Source organism: Electrona antarctica (assembly GCF_951216825.1).
Source record: "Electrona antarctica genome assembly, chromosome: 4".
NCBI lineage: Eukaryota > Metazoa > Chordata > Actinopteri > Myctophiformes > Myctophidae > Electrona > Electrona antarctica.
In genome coordinates, this window is record NC_136809.1 from 57685977 (window position 1) to 57704945 (window position 18969).

The 18969-nt window shown below is 43.7% G+C and overlaps 2 protein-coding genes across 2 annotated transcripts; both read right to left on the reverse strand.

Annotated features, from left to right (window-relative positions):
• Positions 1–2770: 2770 nt before the first annotated feature.
• LOC306921380 (thioredoxin domain-containing protein 17-like) lies at positions 2771–3184 on the reverse strand (the record flags this gene model as incomplete). Its single annotated transcript, XM_079498490.1, has 1 exon — positions 2771–3184. One exon carries the CDS (start codon positions 3182–3184, stop codon positions 2771–2773), a length of 414 nt encoding a protein of 137 aa, XP_079354616.1.
• An 8103-nt stretch (positions 3185–11287) lies between these two features.
• Positions 11288–12217, reverse strand: LOC306921653 (delta(3,5)-Delta(2,4)-dienoyl-CoA isomerase, mitochondrial-like; the record flags this gene model as incomplete). Its single annotated transcript, XM_079498886.1, has 1 exon — positions 11288–12217. The coding sequence occupies one exon, from the start codon at positions 12215–12217 to the stop codon at positions 11288–11290; it is 930 nt and encodes a 309-aa protein (XP_079355012.1).
• Between the last annotated feature and the right edge of the window lie 6752 nt (positions 12218–18969).

Genomic DNA, 18969 nt, shown 5'->3' on the forward strand with positions numbered 1-18969 from the left:
GTAAGGGAATATGTTCTGGAGGTATTTCTACCAAGTACAATATAAAAAGTAACATTAGGTTCCAATATGGCTGCCGATAAATTGCATGAATGTACATCTGCTCATGGATAATACACAGGTGGTGATACAAGCATGAAATATGGCATATCCTATCACTGCTACGCCGATGACACACAACTGTTTCTATCCTTCTCCCCCTCTGCCACTCAGGTGGAAGAGCGCATCACTGCATGCCTGACTGACATCTCACAGTGGATGTCCTCCAACCACCTCAAGCTGAACCCAGACAAGACTGAGCTTCTCTTCTTCCCAGCTAAGTCCTGCCCTATGCGGGAGCTAACTATTTCCATAGACAACGCCCTGGTAATGTCTGTCCCAACAGCCAGGAACCTTGGTGTTGTCCTGGACAGTCAGCTCTCGTTCAAAACTCACATCACAGCTGTCACTCGATCCTGTAGGTTCACACTCTATAACATACGACGAATTAGACCGTTCCTCACCCAGGAATCAGCCCAGCTAACTCCCTCCTTACTGGCCTACCGGCATGTGCACTTAAGCCTCTCCAACTGATCCAAAATGCCGCAGCTCGCTTGGTCTTCAACCAGCCAAAATTCTCTCATGTCTCCCCCCTGCTCCGCTCCCTCCACTGGCTCCCGGTCGCTGCCCGCACAGAATACAAAACTCTGATGCTGGCATTCAAAGCAACCAAGGTATGGCTCCCCCATATCTTGCAAGTATGATTGAACCCTACAAACCCTCCCACGCACTCAGATCAGCCAACGCAGGGAAGCTGGAAGTACCCTCACTAAAAACGCCGGGACAACGCTCCACACGTCCCAAACTCTTCTCCCTTCTGGCTCCAAAACTGTGGAATGCACTTCCCGTTGCAGTCAGAACTGCAGCATCACTCCCAATCTTCCGCCGTAGTCTGAAAACCCACCTTTTCAGACTCCATCATGGCCCATAGCACTTACCCTACCCCCTTAGATAGCATTTCTGTAGACTTAGATATAATTTGATACAGACTTATAGCATGTTATGTAGACAGCACTATAATTGCATTGTATGTAGTCATAGCACATCATAGTACATATTGTGGCGTCTCGGTCAGGGACCGCGCGCCACGGGTTTGCAACCCCGGAGAGAGAGAGAGAGAGAGGGAGGTGGGCTGACGCGCTGTCAGCTTGGAATCATACAGAATGGGCGGTACTTCCCACGCCGCCTATTCATCTACCAGATTACCTGATTACCTGACACCCGCGGGCCGACGCCCAGGTAGTATATAATCCCCTGCCTCTCTCAATCACACACAGACTCTCCCGGGGAAGCACGCATACCTACGGCGCACGGTAAGACAGACCCACATTCCCCCCCCCCCCCCCCCCTCTCTAAATAGCAGTATGATGATGACGATAAGGTAGTAATGTGTATTCTCTTACCTCACAGGCCGTTCCCATACTGGATGTATGACACCGTTGGGCTCTGAGGCTATGGCACTGAACTTTCCCTATAACCCCCACCAAGTGAGCTAAAGAGGAGTTATGACTGTACTTACCTGTGTTCGATGAGAAGCCCCGGTATGAGTCCTACTTACCGGTAGACGCTCCTCCTCCCCCCTGTAAGAAAATACATTATTATTTAGTTGCATTTGAGTGACATTTGATTTGGCATATTATGCAAAACCCCGCCTTGGCTGGAATAGCAAGGCTGCACATTATGCAAACCCCGCCTTGGCTGGAATAGCAAGGCTGTCCTAGAGGGAAGGAAAACCCTAAAAGAAACCCACTTACCTGATACGGTCCTCGGCTGGTCCGCTGCCGCTCCTCCTCGCTGCCCCCCCCCCCCCCCCCCCTGCCCCGCTGAAAAGGAAGAAATGAACTGTTGCCTAGTCTAGATGCACTTACCTTGTCTCTACCTTTTCTGTGAAATAAAAACCGTGCCAGAGTGGCCAAACATGCAACTGAATCCTGTGTGACTTTGGTGTGTAGAACAGCGAGCCCCACAATATGTATAGCATATATGTATAGTTTATATGTATAGTTTAATTATATTGATATTCCACTGTTACGTTCTTAGCTTACGGTACGCATGTTTCATGATAAATGCTTTTTATGTGATGTATTCCCATGCTTTTTTGTTCTTGCTTAATGTAAATCGCTCTGGATTAAGAGCGTCTGCTAAATGCCTAAATTGTAAATTGTAAATTGGCATATATCACCTTTATACCACCATAATTGGTAATCAATCTCGTTCCATGCAGAATTCCTCAATTTGTGAAGATGGCTGACAGGTTTACAAAATCCCAAAAGTTTGTATTGTGTTATTGCAGTACCAGGGCACACTGGTTGACACTATAGCTGTGATACTCAGCATGGGGTTCAATGCTAATACATTTTCGAGTTTCCTAAAGCTGTTTAGCTTGCCCCAAAGTTTTTACTCACCACCGCTCAACGTTATTTCAGCTCCGGTGGTCAGCTCACCACCGAAAATCCAGACTATGTATGAGCCTTTATTCATAGTCTGGATTTTCGGTGGTGAGGTGACCACCGCTCTGGTGGTGAGGTGACCACCGGAGCTGAAATAACGTTGAGCGGTGGTGAGTAAAAACAGAGAGAAGGGCGGGGCGGTGGCGGTAGTTTGCTATTCACCATGGCTTGTGACGTCACGTTGTAGTTCGGTGGTCACCTCACCACCGCAAATCCAGACTGTGAATAACGCTTTAGTCAGACATTACTAGCCCTATCCCTAACCAGGAGGTTAGGGGTGAGTCTTAACCGGCCACGCATGTCGGACTAACGTCCTCCTGAGTGAACATCATCTTCACCAGGTCAGGTTTGCAGCAGTCGTCCTCCACTAGCATGCTAGGCGCTCCGTAGCGCAGCAGCGTAGGAACCGCTCTGAGCTTCAGGATCTTCTTGAAGGCGTTTTCTGCATCCTTCCAGAAGCTCCGGTCTCCAACCTCACAGCAGACGAACACAGAGCCTTCCGGAAGATGACCCAGCTGGCCGCGGACCACCGGCTCCGACCGCACGCAGTCCGGGCACCAGCTGGCGCCCGTCCGCGTGTCTCTGTCGCCACAGAAATAAGTAAAGACGACGACGTTCTTCTTTCCTTCACTGTCGGTCAACGCCTGACGGAATGCGTCGTAGCCGCGGACGTGGACTTCTTCGTAGTGCTGGGGCATTATTGTCTTGGTATTGATTTAAAAGAAAAGTACACTTGGAAAACTGAAACCGTGCGATGAATTAATGAATGAATCTATCTATCAGTCTATGATTAAAACACGTCTGAGTCACTGTGATGTCTTGTCGATGACATCATCGCCAAAGGCCGTATTTGGTCAAGACTTGATACTGAATCCTAAAACGCTTTTACTTAAAACCATATGGCTGCGTTCGAATTCATTCACTATGCCCCATATAGTGCACTACTTTGTTATAGTGTCTGAATGTGTAGTGAGCATTTTTGCACCCTGATGTAGTGGACTGAAGTATCCCACAACGGGAATTGTAGGGAACATCCGATGGTCACTACATTGCACTGGCTTCCGGTTGTTTTTAGGATTGATTTTAAAATTCTTTTACTTGTTTATAAAGCTCTCAATGGTCTCGCACCTTCCTACCTACATGACTGCCTGCCGAAATATGTCCCAAACCGCCCCCTAAGGTCTTCCACTGCTGGCCTGCTCGCTTTGCCTAAAAAAATGGCAACTAAAAAATACGGGGAAGCAGCTTTTTGCTTCTACGGGCCGACGGCGTGGAACAAACTCCCATTGTACCTTCGACAGGCAGCCTCTGTAGACATTTTTAAAGCTCAGCTCAAGACCCACTTTTACACCCTTGCTTTTAATTGATTTATCTGTCTTTTAAAAAAAATGTTATTCATGTCCTCACTGTATTGTTTATGTCCTGCCTTTCTTTTCTTTTTTGTGTAAAGCACTTTGAGCTGCATTTCATGTCATGAAAGGTGCTATACAAATAAAGTTTTATTATTATTATTATTATTATTATTACATTGCCGCAGCGAAGCAAATCTACCCCATAATGCATTGCGCAAGCTCGCTCTTGAGTGCACATGCACGCGTTTGCGCACGTGCGCTGCTTCTGCATGCATGCGCTCCAACTCAGAAGAGCAGAAGAGGCAGAAGTTGAACCAGCGAAATAAATCAACACAAATGTACTTACGTTTGTTTTCCCCTCTCTTTTCTTCCCTGGCGTATCTCGAAGCTACAGATCTCGAGACTTTGAGAACCACTAATCTAATCCAATCTATGTTGAGCTTGTGATTTAATTGATTTTTGACGATGAAATTTTTTTTACAGATGAGAGAGTGACTCTATGCCATGTTATGCCATGTTATGTGATTGGAGGTGCCGGCGGAGGTCCGAACCTGGGTTACCTGGCTGTAAACGGAACGTTTAGCCTTCCGCTTATGAGGTCCACCCAGACTGTTGACACGTTCACGAGATGGGTTTTCATGGCTGTGAGTAGTATGAGTGTAAGATAACACATAATTGAATTAGTCCAGACTGTAGTTAAATCATGTATTTAATAGTCCTGTAGTTAAATCATGTATTTAATAGTCCAGACTGTAGTTAAATCATGTATTTAATAGTCCTGTAGTTAAATCATGTATTTAATAGTCCAGACTGAGTTAAATCATTAATTTTAATAGACTGTAGTTAAATAATGTATTTAATAGTCCAGACTGTAGTTAAATCATGTATTTAATAGTAATGTTATCAGTCAGGTGCTACGATGCGTATGTCCCTTAGCAGCATATGATATGACGTCATATGCTGGCACGAAGCAGACCGTGCAGGTATGTTTTCCGTAATGCTACGAAGCGTATGTCCCATGACGTGATGAAGATATGTAACAATGTCCCTCAGCAGCAAAATATATGACGTCATATGCTGGCACGGGACATACGGAAGCAGACGTGCAGGTATGTTTTCCGCGTATGTCCCATGACGTGATGAAGATATGTACCAATGCCAGGGTATAATTGGTTTACGATGGTGACGTAATGATATGTTTCAGTTTCGGGTGGATTAAAGGGACATACGCATCAAACCACCCGAGTAACCACATTATACCACTAACCAACTCAGAAGTTACATATAGCCTACATACATATAGACATATACATATATATATATATAGACATATGAGCATATGACGTGATGAATATACTGTATGTACCAATGCCAGGGTATAATTGTTATCGATGGTGACGTAACAATGACATGTTTCAGTGTCGGGTGGACTAAAGGTAATGCCCCTATGTATACATGTATGTAATCTGACACCACTGCCATAACAGGCATAAGTAATCATTACCATACTTCAAAATACTACTTTTTTTCCTCCAAAAGCAAGGTACGTAGCAAATGGCTAAAACTAATAATTCAATATTGCAAACGTTCTTTCACAGAGAGGCTGAGATTTGAAAGTTTGTAGTGGTCTACAGTACTTGCACGCTCTGCTTGCGCATACCTACTTGTGTGCAACAAGCAAGTAGGCACTCGACAGAGTGAAGTTCTAGTTAAATAATGTATTTAATAGACCAAACTGAGTTAAATCATGTATTTAATAGTCCAGACTGTAGTTAAATCATGTATTTAATAGACCAGACTGTAGTTAAATCATGTATTTAATAGTCCAGAGTAGACTGTAGTTAAATCATGTATTTAATACACCAGACTGAGTTAAATCATGTATTTAATAGTCCAGACTGAGTTAAATCATGTATTTAATAGTCCAGACTGTAGTTAAATCATGTATTTAATAGACCAGACTGTAGTTAAATCATGTATTTAATAGACTAGTTAAATCATGTATTTAATAGTCCTGTAGTTAAATCATGTATTTAATAGACTGTAGTTAAATCATGTATGTAATAGTCCTGTAGTTAAATCATGTATTTAATAGACTGTAGTTAAATCATGTATTTAATAGACCTGTAGACTGAGTTAAATCATGTATTTAATAGACCAGACTGTAGTTAAATCATGTATTTAATAGACCAGACTGTAGTTAAATCATGTATTTAATAGTCCTGTAGTTAAATCATGTATTTAATAGTCCAGACTGTAGTTAAATCATGTATTTAATAGACCAGACTGAGTTAAATCATGTATTTAATAGACCAGACTGTAGTTAAATCATGTATTTAATAGTCCAGACTGTAGTTATTAAATCATGTTCTAGTTACGTTCTTAGCTTACGCATGTTTCATGATAAATGCATTTTATATATGTGATGTATTCCCATGCTTTTTTGTTCTTGCCTAATGTAAGTCGCTCTGGATTGTGTGCAACAAGCAAGTAGGCACTCGACAGAGTGAAGTTCTAGTTATATAATGTATTTAATAGACCAGACTGAGTTAAATCATGTATTTAATAGTCCAGACTGTAGTTAAATCATGTATTTAATAGACCAGACTGTAGTTAAATCATGTATTTAATAGTCCAGAGTAGACTGTAGTTAAATCATGTATTTAATAGACCAGACTGAGTTAAATCATGTATTTAATAGACCAGACTGTTGTTAAATCATGTATTCAATAGTCCAGACTGTAGTTAAATCATGTATGTAATAGTCCTGTAGTTAAATCATGTATTTAATAGACTGTAGTTAAATCATGTATTTAATAGACCTGTAGACTGAGTTAAATCATGTATTTAATAGACCAGACTGTAGTTAAATCATGTATTTAATAGTCCTGTAGTTAAATCATGTATTTAATAGTCCAGACTGTAGTTAAATCATGTATTTAATAGTCCAGACTGTAGTTAAATCATGTATTTAATAGACCAGACTGAGTTAAATCATGTATTTAATAGACCAGACTGTAGTTAAATCATGTATTTAATAGTCCAGACTGTAGTTAAATCATGTTCTAGTTACGTTCTTAGCTTACGCATGTTTCATGATAAATGCATTTTATATATGTGATGTATTCCCATGCTTTTTTGTTCTTGCCTAATGTAAGTCGCTATGGATTAAGAGCATCTGCTAAATGCCTAAATTGTAAATTGTAAATTGATGACTACATACAATGCAATTATAGTGCTGTCTACATAACATGCTATAAGTCTGTATCAAATGCTATCTAAATCTACAAAAGTGCTATCTAAGGTGGTAGGGTGCTATGGGCCATGATGGAGTCTGAAAAGGTGGGTTTTCAGACTACGGCGGAAGATAGGGAGTGATGCTGCAGTTTTGACTGCAACGGGAAGTGCATTCCACAGTTTTGGAGCCAGAAGGGAGAGAACGACCCAACTATAGGTCGAAACGTTAGTCCAGGTTCTCTTTTTGTAGCACCTAATACAAAGGCTAAAAAATGTCCATGCTGCTCCAGTGCCCTCTCCTCCTGCAACATGTGTCCTTGTTCCTGTGATGCACCGGACCAGCCGCTCCAGGCATAAGGCACGTTTGTAGACTCCCTTTGTTCACGTCCATATAGACTTTCTCTCCTGTGTGAATTCTCTGGTGGATGTTAAGGTTGGCCATTTGAGAAAAATGTATTTAATAGACTGTAGTTAAATCATGTATGTAATAGTCCTGTAGTTAAATCATGTATGTAATAGACTGTAGTTAAATCATGTATTTAATAGACCTGTAGACTGAGTTAAATCATGTATTTAATAGACCAGACTGTAGTTAAATCATGTATTTAATAGACCAGACTGTAGTTAAATCATGTATTTAATAGTCCTGTAGTTAAATCATGTATTTAATAGTCCAGACTGTAGTTAAATCATGTATTTAATAGACCAGACTGAGTTAAATCATGTATTTAATAGACCAGACTGTAGTTAAATCATGTATTTAATAGTCCAGACTGTAGTTATTAAATCATGTTCTAGTTACGTTCTTAGCTTACGCATGTTTCATGATAAATGCATTTTATATATGTGATGTATTCCCATGCTTTTTTGTTCTTGCCTAATGTAAGTCGCTCTGGATTGTGTGCAACAAGCAAGTAGGCACTCGACAGAGTGAAGTTCTAGTTAAATAATGTATTTAATAGACCAGACTGAGTTAAATCATGTATTTAATAGTCCAGACTGTAGTTAAATCATGTATTTAATTTAATAGTCCAGACTGTAGTTAAATCATGTATTTAATAGACCAGACTGTAGTTAAATCATGTATTTAATAGTCCAGAGTAGACTGTAGTTAAATCATGTATTTAATAGACCAGACTGAGTTAAATCATGTATTTAATAGACCAGACTGTTGTTAAATCATGTATTCAATAGTCCAGACTGTAGTTAAATCATGTATGTAATAGTCCTGTAGTTAAATCATGTATTTAATAGACTGTAGTTAAATCATGTATTTAATAGACCTGTAGACTGAGTTAAATCATGTATTTAATAGACCAGACTGTAGTTAAATCATGTATTTAATAGTCCTGTAGTTAAATCATGTATTTAATAGTCCAGACTGTAGTTAAATCATGTATTTAATAGTCCAGACTGTAGTTAAATCATGTATTTAATAGACCAGACTGAGTTAAATCATGTTCTAGTTACGTTCTTAGCTTACGCATGTTTCATGATAAATGCATTTTATATATGTGATGTATTCCCATGCTTTTTTGTTCTTGCCTAATGTAAGTCGCTATGGATTAAGAGCGTCTGCTAAATGCCTAAATTGTAAATTGTAAATTGATGACTACATACAATGCAATTATAGTGCTGTCTACATAACATGCTATAAGTCTGTATCAAATGCTATCTAAATCTACAAAAGTGCTATCTAAGGTGGTAGGGTGCTATGGGCCATGATGGAGTCTGAAAAGGTGGGTTTTCAGACTACGGCGGAAGATAGGGAGTGATGCTGCAGTTTTGACTGCAACGGGAAGTGCATTCCACAGTTTTGGAGCCAGAAGGGAGAGAACGACCCAACTATAGGTCGAAACGTTAGTCCAGGTTCTCTTTTTGTAGCACCTAATACAAAGGCTAAAAAATGTCCATGCTGCTCCAGTGCCCTCTCCTCCTGCAACATGTGTCCTTGTTCCTGTGATGCACCGGACCAGCCGCTCCAGGCATAAGGCACGTTTGTAGACTCCCTTTGTTCACGTCCATATAGACTTTCTCTCCTGTGTGAATTCTCTGGTGGATGTTAAGGTTGGCCATTTGAGAAAAATGCTTTCCACACTGATCACATCGATAAGGTGTGCTCTCCGGTGTGAATTATCTGCTGTTTTTTTAAGGTTTTTTTTAAGGGTTTCTCTCTGTGAATTGCCTTGTCTTGTAAGGTTCTTCATTTCAGAGAAGTGTTGTCCACACTGTTTACATCCATAGGATTTCTCTCCAGTGTGAATACTTCAAGTTTTGACAATTGTTTTCCACACTGATCACAACATTGGAGTTTTTGCTTAGCCAAGATTCTCTGTTCATTCACCTCTGATATGACAGGGGAGCCAGACCAATGACATCAAACAGTACTTCACAGTCTAAAAATCACATGCATTTGTTAATGTCCACAGTCATAAAAACAATGCATTTGTTAATGTCCACAGTCATAAAAACAAACTCCAAATAAAATGCTTCAATCTTGCCAAGTAGATAACATGTGTGGCTAAAATAGCATTTCTATGCTACATGAGCTATTTCCGATGTTCAAATCATTACATGACTAACATATAGTGGTTACTTAAGACCTAAGTGCTAAATGCCATAACAGTGCAGATCTTAATGATGTACAATGTTATCATTATTAACCCTTTGTGTGATGAGAAGGCCAGGTCCAGGTAATATCTAACATGGTAACCATTATATCACTGACACATGGGAAAAATCACTTAATTGACATGGAAATCTCTAAGTATTGGGGGACCGCTTCACAAACTATCCTTGTTTTGCATGTACTGCTGTCATTTGCATGTGAAACACCTCTTTGTCATTGTCATCATTGTACATAACAGATGTTAACGAAACAGTTCATAAAGATGTTTCATTGGCCGGACTTCACATACAATCACAGCAAACAACCAAGACACACAATATATTGAACAGATTATCCAATATATTACTGAAAATGTCATCACTGGGTTAACTCTGGGTGAACTACTATGCCTTTGTTGTGCCCAGCTATTTGCAGCTTCAGAGCCCATTTCAAGGTGACACAGGACTCCATCTGCATTGTGCAGATAGCGTAGCATCTAATCAAAACACCCGCGGGAGGATCACTGACCACCCGAGGCATGATTACTTCTAACGCGACTAGCGACAGGACCGTCAAAAACACAATATTTGGTTAGAAGGGGAATCATTGATTTAGATTCAGAGTTATTAGCATCAGCTGTTTTTGCCTCCCGTCCATTACAATGGAGAGGGATCACTTTTTGATGACGCACCAACCGGAAATGACATTGAACGTTGCCCAATAGACACTCCTAGACTGTAGAGTGGTGTGCGCTGATATCAAACAAGTAATTCTCCATCTTTTGGATCAATCTGGGCATCGGATGTACTGTAACTAATTAATAGGACGGAGATCTCCGTTCTGGGCTCTCAATGTGTTCATTTGCATTGATTATTGTTTGATCACTTCCAATTTCACTTCATGCTGCATTCTGTGTGGCGTCTCTCTCCCGATTGGACGGAAAATCCATCCTGAATTGAAATGCATTTTCGATCCAGTAAAGAGTTGGACCATGACACCCCTGGAACACATATTTTATAGCAGTATTCGACGACAAATAACTTACAGTAACTTGCACCTTCAATTAGCAGAACATCCAATCTTAAGAACTGCACTGTATTTTATTGTTCTTTGGGATAGCGTAGTTTGGAGAAGGGTATTGACTCCTGCTTTTTTTGAGAAGGGTACTATTGACTAATGTGTTACAGTTTGGAGAAGGGTATTGACTAGGAGTGTAGTGTATTGTATTGTGATACGATACGTATCACAATACATGGTTGACGATACGATTCAATGATTTGAAATCGATACAGTAACTATTTAAAATACATTGACATTATTTTAAATTAAGCAATTAAGCCCCTCTTTTTCATTTTTCTTCAAAGTATTGCTAAATATCACAAAAATGTACTATTGATACAATCAATTAATTGCATAGCAAAACGATTCGATACCGATTAATTGCATTGCAAAATAATACGATACATAGTCAATGTTGCTGTTTTTCATTTCGATATACTTCGATTCTTGAAATTAAAAGCGATTTTTCGATGCAGTTACTATATCGTCACACCCCTAGTATTGACTCCTGTTTTACAGTTTGGAGAATGGTATTGACTCCTGCTTTACAGTTTGGAGAAGGGTATTGTCGTGGGACTCTTCTTTTCCATGGAGGCCTGAGCTGACTTCATGACATCATGTGTCTGAAGCATGCTCATATTCCAAGTGGCCATGTAGTCCAGCCCCTCTGCTACACTGTGGTCTCTGGAGTAAATGAGGTTGACCTTGGTTCCCTGTACAGCTACTGGGCTACGGCCGGCGATCTCGCGGGCCATGTCCAAGGCTCCGACCATCATGGCCTCCTTGTCTGCAAACACCCGGCTGACCAAGCCACTGCTCTTGGCTTCGTCTGCGTACATCTTTCGAGCGGTCAGAGCGAGCTCGTTCACAAGGCTGCGACCGCCGATGACTTTAGGAAGTCTCTGGAGAGTTCCAACGTCTGCTGCCAGGCCAATATCCACTTCCTTGACCTGGAACCATGCGTCCTGGGCACACAAACGAATATCACAGGCTGTGATCAGGTCAACTCCTCCTCCTACACAAGCTCCATGGACTGCTACCACCACAGGCTTGGGGCACTTCTCTATAACAGTGAATGTCTCCTGGTATTTGGCTATGATTTTTCTCAGGTTCCAGGAGGTTCTTGCCATGTCATCCCCCTCTGGTTGAAGTACGCTGGCCATGTCCACCAAGTCAATACCTGCGGTAAAAGATTTCCCCGCTCCAGAAACCACCACCACTCTGCAATCTGGGTCTCCAGCTATTTGGTTGAAGCAGTCCACCATCTCACTCCAGAAAGCCCTGTTCATAGCGTTGCGTTTCTCTGGCCGGTGTAGTTCAACATGAGTGATGGACTCAGCGGGGCGATTGATGGCTAGGGTGGTGAAGGGAGGGGTTGGGCCGTCTGAAGAAGACATGGTTCTTACTGCATTGCAAAGTGGGAGCCACAGACACCTGTTTTTCATGAGAGTTGACTTGACAGCGAATGACAACATTTCATAAATAAATATACCAAAACCTCAGCGGGTTATTATGTCTAGAGTGGTGCACAAGATGACATAACAGAGGCTGAAAGAGGCTGAAAGAGTATAGGTGGAAAGACACTTTAGAAAGCAACAGTATCTGGGTTGGAAGTCAAATACCCTGGTTAGTACAGATGGTTAGTACAGAACACCTTCTGTACTGGTGATAGTTTGGAACTGGTTAAAGTTATTGAAAATGTAGTCCGGATGTAATCTATGTTGAAGAGTTGCATCTTAACATCATTGAAATCCCTGGAATCGCCTCTGGGAATCACCATTAGATGTATCTTTGAGATTTCCTTGCCTTTTATATTATTGGCTACAGTGATTGTGTCATCCCAGTGATGTATATTCATATTCATATTCATATATGGAGTCCTAATGTTTGTCTTGCACATACATATAGTAGCCTATATGATAGACTTAGGTTATTTCAGTTAGCTCCATATATGGAGTACCAGGAATTTAGTGAGGTGATATGATTCACAGTGGTATCCATAACAATAGCACAAGCACACATTTGGTTATGTAACTATGGTGACCAGATCAGCAATTGCATGGTTCCCCAAACGGTTCTCATCAGTCATCATTTAGCTCCACTGTATCTGTGCATGCATGCAAGCAGTCACCCCACCCAGAGCCATATAATAGAAGAGTTGCGTTATTGAGGGGGCACAGAACAGCCCGGTCACGTGATCCCGGAAGCGCTCGGGCGCACAGCTGCGCTCTTCATGGAGAGCCTGATTAGGGACAGCCGCAGCCTGGAGTTGAAGTACATTGTTTTGAACGAGAGCGCCGCGGATATCGGCAATTGTAGGTATGTATGTATGTAAAACTGTTTTAAAGTATTACTCAGTGACAACTAAAGTCTCTGTAATGTTTATGTTGTACTATTACTAAAAAGCGATCTAAAATAAATGTATTTAAGATCATTAAAAGCCGGGCCGGGGCTGTTGCTTTTCACTCTTCCAGTCACTGAAGTGTAGCCTAATGGCCATTAGCCACTATAGTGTTGTTGTTCACCAACAATGAAAGTGGCAATAAATGTTTGATTTTCTTTTACACCATTATAATGTGTCCACTATAGTCTAGTAGTGCTTCTCAAATGTTTTATTTGCAAAGACATGGGTCCATTTGGTTCCATTCGAACACTACACATTTGTTATGGTCAGGGCTATCTATTCATGTGTTTCTGGTAATATTTTTGTCCACTCATTTAGTAATTTTGTATGTCCGTGGCAAAAATGGAATGTTAACAAAAATGTCCACCACAATTAAGCCAATGTGGAATGTATGGTATGTGTTATCACAGGCAAAAACGTTGATCAAAGTAATAATTCTTCCACATTCTCTAATTGTATAGACTTCTTGTAAATTCAGTAATGCAGATGTTTAACAACAATTTAACAATGTAAAATGAAACCGGGCCAAATCAACCACGTCCATTTGGTTTCATTTTACACTCTCAAGAGATATATTGGTCCATTTGGTTACCAACTCTCCATTTAGCTGGGGACCACTGGAAATTATATTGGTGCTGTGTTCAAGGCAAACTAATAAGCTCACTGTTTTGTTGTTCATTTCACATTCTGCTGGACAGATAGCACTTTATAATAACGACCTGTTATAAAGCATTTATAAACGTTTATAAGCAGTTTGTAGATGAGTAATAATCATGAACATAGGCTACTGTTTGTTAACATCCGTAAATGTTTAACTAAACATTTATAACTATGTTTAAACCTCATTTATACGTTATTAGTAAATAATTAGTAAGTAGTCAACTATTCATGAATAAGCCATTTATATACATTTGTAATTGTTAATAAATCATATTTATAAGCTATTTGTAGATAAAGAACTAATAATGTATTTATTTAAGTAATTTATATACATTAGTAAATTATAAAATGTATAATAACATTGTAGAACATTTAAGAATCTTTAAACATTGATATTTGTAAATGTTTGCTAAAACATTTGTAACTAAGGCTAATTTATACAATACTAGTAAGTAGTTAACTATTAATGAATAAGCCATTTGTAAACATCTATAATTTATTATTAAATGATTTATAACTTATTTATAACATTTATTTATAAACATTACTTAACCCTGAGGGTCCCTATCATTAAAACAAATGTAATGGGTAGGAATGCATTACTTATGACTGTCTGTTCATGTGGCCTCCATGTTTGTTCATGTTTAATATATGTTTGTAAAACATTCCTAAAAGATCTATTAATCATTGGTAGATGTTATCAAGAGCCCTGATGTAAAGACTATTCATTAGTTACGACTGTCTGTTAATGTGGCATTCATGTTTGTTCATGTTTAACAGACAGTTGTAAATAATTAATTGTCTTCACTTTACATCAGGGCTCTTGATAACATCTAATGATTTATAGATGTATTAATAATGTTTTACAAAGCATATGTTAATGTGGACTTTCTCCTTACTCGTTGCAAACTGCCGATGACTGCAGACACGAAACATTACTAGAATTATCTTTCATGTTTAGCAAATGATTTGTAAGACATTGGTGAGGAATATATAAACCATGTGCAGACGTTATGGTGTGCCCTGATCTTAAGTGAAGGGAATTCATCTTCTGTGTAACGGCAGAGGTCCAACTCGGTGTCGTGTAGCTATTGTTACGCTCGAAGTGTTAAGTAGCCAAATGTGCCGGGGACCCCAAAGGCAAAGACACTGAGACAGGAGTGAACAAAAGGGAATTTATTTCAAACTTGGTTTGTTAGGAGCATGAGGGGAATCCTGGAAGGAGCGGTGGAGCTGGGAGACACTGGGTTTGTGGAGGGAGCCTGGAACAAAACAGAGGAACAAAGTTAGCACAAAAAACAGCAGATCTACCACAGGAACAACTCAAAGCAAAAATAGAAGATCTACAATATGCACGCCAATAGTACGCTAGGAACTGAAACTAAACTGCCGGTAACACTAACCACAGTAGTCAACGTCCAAGCGTCGGGCGCCGGCTCTCAGCAGCTTATATTGGCAGCTTCTGATGGTGATTGTGGAGCAGCTGGGCTGATTGGAATCAGAACGTGAGGAGCTTGTGGCACAACAGTACCCCCCCCCCCCCCCCCCCCCCCCCCCTGAGGGGAGGCACCGGACGACCGTCCCGGAGCACCAGGATTGTCCCGATAGAAGTCGTCCAATAGGGAGGGGTCCGCAAGGTAGGACCGGGGCACCCAGCTACGGTCTTCAGGGCCGAAGCCCTCCCAGTCCACGAGGTACTGGAAACCTCTCCCCCGACGACGGACGGCAAGTAGCTTCCGAACTGTCCAAACAGGGTCACCATCAGCCAGGACTCGAGGGGGCGGAGGAGCTGAAGCCGGGGGAGACAGGGCGCTGGAGGCCACAGGCTTAAGCTGGGACACATGGAACACAGGATGAACCTTGAGAGCGGGAGGGAGATCCAGACGGACTGCAACAGGGCTGATTATACGGCTCACGGTGTACGGGCCAACAAACCGGGGATTTAACTTGCGGGTAGACGTCTGGGAGGTCTGGAGGGGCAGGTCCCGGGCCAACAGCCAAACTTTCTGGCCAGGTTGGTAGACAGGGGCACGCACCCTCCGTCGGTTGGCATTACGCTGAGTACGCGCAGAGGCACGGAGCAGCGCAGCCCGGGCAGCCTTCCAGATGCGACGACACCGGCGGAGGTGTGCCTTGGTGGACGGAACTGCCACCTCCAGCTCTTGTTGGGGAAACAGAGGAGGTTGGTAACCCAGCAAGCACTGAAAGGGTGACATACCGGTGGCAGAGCTCACCATGGCGTTGAGGGAATACTCCACCCAAGCTAGGTACTTGGCCCAGGAAGAGGGGTTGCTGGCGGCAACGCAGCGAAGAGCCGCCTCGACTGCCTGGTTGGCACGCTCCGCCTGTCCGTTGGACTGCGGATGGTACCCAGAGGAGAGGCTGGCTGTGGCCCCAATTCCCTTGCAAAAGGCCTGCCACACCTTGGAGACGAACTGGGGACCACAGTCGGAAACGATGTCAGAGCGAATTCCATGAAGGCGGACGACATGGAGCGTGAGGAGGTCTGCCGTTTCAGCAGCAGAAGGGAGTTTGGGGAGAGAGACGAAATGGACCGCCTTAGAGAACCGGTCGACCACCGTCAGAATGGTGTCACAGCCGTGGGACATGGGGAGCCCCGTCACGAAGTCCATAGCTATGTGAGACCAGGGCCGACTCAGAATGGGAAGGGGTTGCAGGAGGCCTGCCGGAGGGCAATGGGAAGCCTTACTGCGGGTACAGACGGTGCAGGCGGCTACAAACTCCCTGACATCCTTCTTAAGGGTGGGCCACCAGAACCTCTGGCCGATGAACACTGCTGTCCGGCGCTCTCCGGGGTGACAGGCAACACGACTGGAGTGACCCCACTCCAACACCTGAGGCCGGAATGCATCATGAACAAACTGCCTCTTCTGAGGACCATTACCCGGGTCTAGATGGGCCTGTAAGGCCTCCCTCACCACCGAGTCGATGGCCCAGGTGACAACACCCACCACCCGGGCAGGGGGAAGGATGGTGTCGGAACTCTCCTGGACAGCAGGGCTTTCACCAGGGAACTGACGGGAAAGAGCGTCAGCCTTGATGTTCTTGGAGCCCGGGCGGTAAGTGAGAGTGAAATCGAAACGGCTTAGGAACAGGGCCCAACGGGCCTGTCTGGAGTTCAGCCTCTTCGCCGTCCTCAAGTAGGTCAGATTCTTGTGGTCCGACCACACGATGAACGGCAGCTTCGCTCCCTCCAACCAGTGTCTCCACTCCCTCAGGGCGTCGTGGACTGCCAGCAGCTCCTTGTTGCCCACGTCATAATTCCTCTCAGCGGGGTCGCTGGGAGAGGATGGCTCCAGTGCCCGTATCTGAAGCATCCACTTCCACAATGAATTGCCTCGCCGGGTCCGGGTGGATGAGCACAGGCGCCGTAGTGAACAGGCCTTTGAGCTTGGAGAAGGCTGCATCGGCTTCGGGTGTCCAGGAAAAGGGGCGTGAGACGGAGGTTAGGGCATTGAGGGGGGCAGCGATTTGACTGAATCCCTTAATGAAGCGACGCACAAAGCCGGTGAAACCCAGGAAGCGTCTCAGCTGAGTCCGGTCAGTGGGACGTGGCCACTCCTCCACTGCCATGACCTTGGCAGGGTCAGCACGCATCTGTCCAGCTTCCACAATGTTGCCAAGGTACGTCACAGAGTCAGAGTGGAAGACACACTTTTCTGCCTTGACAAAGAGGCGGTTCTCCAACAGCCGTTGGAGCCGTTGGAGAACCAGTCGGACATGCTGGTGGTGGTCGTCCAAGGACCTGGAGAAAATGAGGATGTCATCCAGGTAAACCACCACAAATACGTTTAGCATGTCTCTTAGCACATCATTCACGAGGGATTGGAAGACTCCCGGGGCATTGGAGAGGCCAAAAGGCATAACCAGGTACTCAAAATGGCCGAGATGGGTGTTGAAGGACATCTTCCATTCGTCGCCCTCCCTGATCCGGACTAGGTGGTAGGCGTTGCGGAGATCTAGCTTAGTGAACACCCGGGCATGAGTAAGTGGCTCAAAAGTGGAACTGATAAGAGGGAGTGGATACTTATTCTTCACCGTGATGTCATTAAGCCCGCGGAAGTCAATACAAGGCCTCAGGCCGCCATCCTTCTTTGCCACAAAAAAGAAGCCTGCCCCAAGGGGAGAAGACGATGGTCTTATAATGCCTGAGAGCAGGGACTCTGCAATATAATTGCGCATCGCCTCCTTCTCCGGAAGGGAAATGTTGTAGAGCCGCCCCTTAGGATGGGACGCTCCAGGGAGGAGGTCGATGGCACAATCATATGGCCGGTGAGGGGGAAGTGACAGGGCTTTATCCTTACTAAACACCAGGGCAAGGTCATGGTAAGCAGGGGGGACACCAGTGATATCAGGAGGAGAGGACACAGGCCTTGGACCACTGGGAGGAGACAGGGCGGAGCGCAGACATGTCGCATGGCATGCTGTGCTCCAACCCAAGATCCGACCAGAAGCCCAGGAGATGTGAGGTTCATGCCTCTCCAACCAAGGTCTACCCAACACCAGGGGGGCCGTAGGAGCGTGAAGAACGAAAAAGCGGATGGACTCAGAGTGGTTACCAGAAAGAGTGAGCGTGAGAGGCTCAGTAGAATAGGAAATGGTACCCAAGGAGTGCCCGTCGATAGCCCGGGGAGACAGTGCGGTCTAAGGGAACTAAAGGGATTCCCGCCTGGTGAGCTAAGGAAAAGTCCATAAGGCTCTCGTCCGCACCAGAATCAATGAGGGCACTAACAGACAGTGTCTCTTGGTCCCAGGCCAGGGTAGTGGGGAAAAGACGGTTGGGGCTATTCTTGGGCTCAGGGGAAGTTGCTTTGCTCACCAGTATAGCCCCTACAGGCGAGCTGGATCTTTTGGGCGGGTCGGGCAGGTTCGAATGAAATGTCCTGACTCTCCACAGTAGAGGCACAGCTGGTTGCTCCTCCTATGATCCTTCTCAGCTCGTGAGAGCCGCGAACGGTAAATCTCCATCGGCTCCCCAGCCCCGGAAGAAGAAGGAGTCGGGGGAAGCATAAGCACTTGAGAGTTAGGAGTAGCTGTGAAAGACGGTGAAACAGGAGGCACTGAAGCGGAGCGGCTGGGCATACGTTGGGCTCGGTCTGCATGGCGCTCCCGAAGTCGAGTGTCCATCTTGAGAGCCAGGGA